This window comes from Poecilia latipinna, unplaced genomic scaffold (assembly GCF_001443285.1).
Source record: "Poecilia latipinna isolate Pla-1442-1.1 unplaced genomic scaffold, P_latipinna-1.0 Scaffold2296, whole genome shotgun sequence".
Lineage (NCBI taxonomy): Eukaryota > Metazoa > Chordata > Actinopteri > Cyprinodontiformes > Poeciliidae > Poecilia > Poecilia latipinna.
In genome coordinates, this window is record NW_015114912.1 from 42957 (window position 1) to 48009 (window position 5053).

At 45.5% G+C, this 5053-nt stretch overlaps 2 protein-coding genes across 3 annotated transcripts in view; one reads left to right on the top strand and one right to left on the bottom strand.

Annotated features, from left to right (window-relative positions):
- fam124b (family with sequence similarity 124B) overlaps nucleotides 1-4610 on the top strand; it is a 10253-nt gene extending 5643 nt beyond the window's left edge. For both annotated transcript variants that reach the window (XM_015018617.1, XM_015018616.1), the window contains 5 exons: nucleotides 113-322; nucleotides 505-900; nucleotides 1046-1242; nucleotides 1788-1950; nucleotides 2319-4610. In XM_015018617.1, coding sequence (XP_014874103.1) covers nucleotides 113-322; nucleotides 505-900; nucleotides 1046-1242; nucleotides 1788-1950; nucleotides 2319-2893 — 1541 coding nt within the window. In that variant the 3' untranslated portion in view covers nucleotides 2894-4610. The remainder of the gene's footprint in view (nucleotides 1-112; nucleotides 323-504; nucleotides 901-1045; nucleotides 1243-1787; nucleotides 1951-2318) is intronic.
- Nucleotides 4561-5053, bottom strand: part of mmp28 (matrix metallopeptidase 28) — a 19546-nt gene continuing 19053 nt past the window's right edge. The window contains exon 8 of the mRNA XM_015018618.1: nucleotides 4561-5000. Coding sequence (XP_014874104.1) covers nucleotides 4606-5000 — 395 coding nt within the window. The 3' untranslated portion in view covers nucleotides 4561-4605. The remainder of the gene's footprint in view (nucleotides 5001-5053) is intronic.

Here is a 5053-nt window from a genome sequence, read left to right on the forward strand (position 1 = left end):
GGGTTCCCCGTAATCCATACAAAACCCGGGATTTGTGGGGGTGTTTTTTTTTTTTTTTTTTTTTTTTTTTTTTTTTATTCGTGCCTTTCGGGGGGGGCGGGTTTCATCCCAGGTGACCTCATGAGCGGCCGGGTCAGGCAGCAGCGCCAACAGCAACTCTTGCCGATAAACCTGCATCTGCTGGCCAACCCTGGAGATTCGTTGCTTCTGCAGCAGACGCTGGACCACCTGCTGCGCTGGCTGTGCCCAAGCCTCCGGATCTTCCATGTATCAGAGAGGGCTTCCCCCTTCAGAGCTCACACTCGCCTTCGTCCTGTGGCCGGTGAGGATTTCTGCTGTCCCTCATCTTTTATCGCAAAGGATTCAAATAATTGTTCAACAGCAAGGAGAAATTAAGGAAATTGAGAATTTGATGGCTGCAACCAACAAGTGATATTAAAGAAAATTAATTGGCACATTCTCTAATCTTTTGTTGAAGATCCAGCCTTTGCCTAATTTTTTCAGACTACCCTTCTCTGGCCATCACCTTCTTCCTCCACGAAGCCTACGGAGAGGAGCGGATCCTCAAAGTGCTGGACTTCTTCCAGCGCCAGCCCTGGCAGTACCACCACACCGAGAGCTGCGGCAGCCGAACCAGAGGGATCCACATCACTTCCAGCAGTTCCCCCTCCAACGCTCTGCTGCGGCCCTACCTCCTGCCAAGCAGAGACTTTTACAGTCTGGGCCCCGGCATGCCTGTGTGGGGGGTGCGACCCGTGCACTGTGGAGGAGAAATCCTGCGCATAACGCTGTACAGCAGCTACGACAACTACGAGGACGCTGTGAGGTTCTACGAGACGGTTCTGCAGCGGCAAGCCGAGGAGCAGAAGGCTGGTTTCTGCTGGTTCACCCTCCATGCAGGTTGGATTTATGTTCTTTTAACCTTCGTTTAAGTAAGAAATCAAGCTACGGATTTTAAATGGTGTCCCACAACATATTCCTCCTCTGTTTTGCTTTGCTTCATCACATGTGTGCCTGCTGCTCCCTTTTGTCCTTTGCTGCATAGAGCCTGGTCTCTGCCTCCAGCTGGCCTTGAAACAGCTGTCTCCAGGGGTTGGAGTGGAAGCGTGCAGCTCTGCTGTGCTGCAGTTCAGTGTGGAAGAAGTGGGACAGCTGGTCCCCCTGCTGCCCAACCCCTGCACCCCCATCAGCAACACACGCTGGCAGACTGAAGACCTGGACAGTAACAAGGTTCTCTTTCAAGTGAGTTTAAGAGATTATGTGTTTAAAAGTGTGATGTTTTACAAATTTCATCGTTATGAGCAGTGCATACACGAGTGTGACTGACGGCGCTAAGACCCTACTACTCCTGGCTCTGATTGGTTGTTTGTGATCAAGCTGTGTATTTCTGCAGATGGCAGTAGAGCAGAGGAGCTTAATATCTGTTTCATATAATATTGTCAGCACATAGACAGTTTTAAAAAATATATAAAAAAGCTTTTTTGGTCCTGTGATTATTCAACTGGATCTGGTTTAGATGTCAAATATGACAATGACTCTCCTGTTTTTTTTTTTTTTTGTTTTTACAAAGTAAATCTACCACAGATCATAAACTGTGCTAGAGAGATTTTATTGAATTAAGTCAACAGGAGCAAATATCATGTTTATTTTAATGTTTCCTAAATAAATCACTTAATGAATCTCTTTAAAAATGGTGGTGGAAAAAACAAAAAAAAGACGCATTTAATTACTATGCTTACATTTAAAGTCCTGGGGTAAACTACAATCCTTCTCCTCCTGTGCTACAGGTGAAGTCTCCAGCTCAACCTCGTCAACCTCTGACCTGTGCATTCCCTCTCACCTGCCTCAGTTTGCCACCTCAAGGAGTGCAGCTCCGGAGCGGCGGACACGGAAACAGTTTCCTGCCATGCGGCCTCACCGCTTCCCTGACGATGCAAACTCACAGGCGAGGTAGGAAGCTACAGATTGGACTCATTTGGTTTCCTTCCCACCGTTTATAACAGCAGTCTGTCTGTTAACAAAGTTAGGTTGATGCGGACCAGCAGGCCACATGCGGCCCCCGGTCGGAGTACTTTCAGCCCTGATTGTAGAATTGAGGTTGGGAGGGCCATAAAAAAATCTTTCAGAGGGCCTTAAATGGCCCCTAGGCTGCCCTGTGAAAGCTCCTGATCTAAGCCGCTCATTGTAACTCTGAACTGATCATTTTTCTGTATCCTAACGCTGCTTTAAACTTCACAGCTTTGAATACAAATTCATCCCCACATTTTCTCCTGTTATTTGCAACATTTTTTTGGGCCCTGCTGATGTGTGTTTGCCAGGAATCAGACCGCGCAGCGAGCCGGTTCTTGAGAAGCTGCTTGGCGGATGTGGAGGAGCAGAAAGTCTGGGGTCAGGCAGCTGCTGCAGCACCCCTCCTGGAAGCTCCTGTTACTCATCCCAACGCAGCAGCCCCGCTCAGCTCTCCACCTCCAACCACCCCGACTCTCCCCTGCGCCCCTCCGTCACCCGCTCTCTCTCCCATCTCCTCCTGGAAGAGGAAGAAGAGGAGACCAACGTCGACACTGGAGTCGCCGTCTCTCTCCTCTCTGACACCTCCATCGCAACCATCACTCGCTCCTCCTCTTGTGACCTCTTGAGGACTCGTAACTCTGAGAGACCGTCAGTGGCTGAGGCTTCACCTGTGGGGCAGCAGGCCAAGGAATTGACTAAATGTTTGCCACAGACTAACCATCAGGCGCCCTCTGGTGGCTGTAAAGGTGCAAAAGAGGAGAGCAGGACCACTGTAAGCGGACAAAGGCCTTCACAGAAGCTGCTGGCAGAGAACAGCACATCGACAGAGCTGTTGTCAGCATACATAAACCTTGAGGAGCCGGTCGATGAGTTCTTTATCTGATTTCCCGTCACATCATCTGTCCACAGGTCACAGTGGTGCAGCCTGATAAACGAGGGCCTGTTCTGGAGAACAAAACGGAGCAAAGTACCTCGGCAGGCGACCCGCTTCACCCAGAGGTGTCTGAACCCTTTAAGTGGCTTTACTGGTCTTACTGGTTCATGTTTTACAATAATGACACTCTCCAGAGACCCAGCAACTTCCAGATTATGTTAGCAGAAAAGCGCTGACTGTGTTAAACTTTTACACAGTACTTTACAATAATGTCCGCCTTAAAGTTTTTCTCATTTTCTAATGTTGCTACCATGAACACCAATGCATTTTATTTTGATTTTAAGTGACAGACCAGTAAAAAGTAGAGGATAATTGGGAAATAAAAGACAAATTATGATTGGTTTACAGTTTTTTTCTTGTCATGGATAATAAAAAAAAGCATCAGCTTTGACCACCCTCCGTTACTGCTGAATGAAAGAAGTCCCACAGCATGATGCTGCCACTCCAGAGCTTTCCTCCAGTGTTTTGCCGGCTGTTTTGTTATTACTGAAAAAGCGAGTGGAGAAACTCCTTTCAGGCAATGCTACAAAGTTCATATAGCAAAGCTAACAATACAACCTTTATTTAAAAGGAATTTTCTATAACTTAACACATTTACAAATGTTTCAAAGTCTGAAAATAAAGCTTTTTTCCAGTAAGTAAAAAAAAAAAAAAAAAGTTAGTCTCCAGATATTTCAAAATAACGCACATTGGAACTGTTATTACAAACGTATCTAGTTTTGTTTTGAGCTCACAGAGTTTTAATAGTTCATCTAGAGAAAGTCGTCAGGTATATATCTGAGCGCTCTGTTGTTTAAAGAACATGCATCTTTTATCACGATGTTGGTCCGGTGTTGATGTTCCAGCCTGGTTTATAGAAAGCACCACCCCAGCTTACTGCTCTGTAATACGGTAGCTTGTCAGAGATGATCGGTAGCTTTGTGATCAGGTTGTCAGGGTTGGTTAATTTACAAACTGATTATTTAAAGCAGAATGTACGACAACAAAACATTAGATTTTTTTTAATGCATCTCAACTCGTGTTGTATATAATAATAACCTGAGTTAATGAAGCTCTATAATATTCATGCCTGCCTACATATATATATATATATATATAAAATATTCTTTGACCCCCTGGTGGTCAAAGAATACCACTTCACTACGCCCTCTCTTATTGCACACAGGCCTATCACATGAAAATATGAAAATCCACCAAGTGTCTACTCATATATCTGTTGTTTTAAAAAAAGAAATCAGGTTCAAATATTTGTTTGCCTACTATTTGTTCCCACACAGTGTAGAAAGCTTTAGGCTCTCTGTTATATATGGGAACATAGAGCACAGTCACAGGTCAAAGTTCACACACATAGCCTGCCACAGGTACTGGTGATTGAAGAGGCTATAACTAAAATATATAGTTTTTCTTAAAAATATTAACCAAATAGAGTGTTGCACTATCTGTTTGAATTTGGCAGATCAAATCAAATCTGCATTAGTTAAGACAATAATTACACATACCTCGTATTAGTAGCGTTCAGTAGTATAAATACTGTGTATGCTAATGGAGTGCTGTCACTGTCAGGATCTAGTGCCAACATAAGAGCTATTGTTCAAAAAAGTGCAGGACCCTTCCTCTATGTGAATAAATTGCACTTTTAATTTTGCAGCTCCCCCTGGTGGTCAAAGAATATCATTACTCCGAGGTATATTGCTGCAGCCAGTCCAGTTTAAATCCTTGGCCCACAGGCCCTTTCTGGTGACCCGCACCTTCACTGGGTCGAACCTCCAGAACCGCTGATTTTTGAACAGGTAAAGTCGGCCGTCTGGGCGGGTCAGTGCCCCATTGGTGCCCTGCGGCAGGCCGGTCCAGTCTGTCAGCCGGCGGGGATAATAGGGCTCCTGGCGAAGAGTTTTAAGGTTGAGCACAAAGTAGCGAGAGCCCTTGAAGAGCACCATGTGACCCAGAGGGGTGTAGTAAAAAGCACAGTCCAGGCGGCGAGGCAGACCTAGAACCTCGTTCTGCATAGGGAAGCCCGGGTCCAGTACAGTGCCTGTGTAACGCCACATCCGCTTCCCTGCAGGAGAAAACACACTAAGTTCATGATAGTGAGATTTTTTTTTTTTTTTT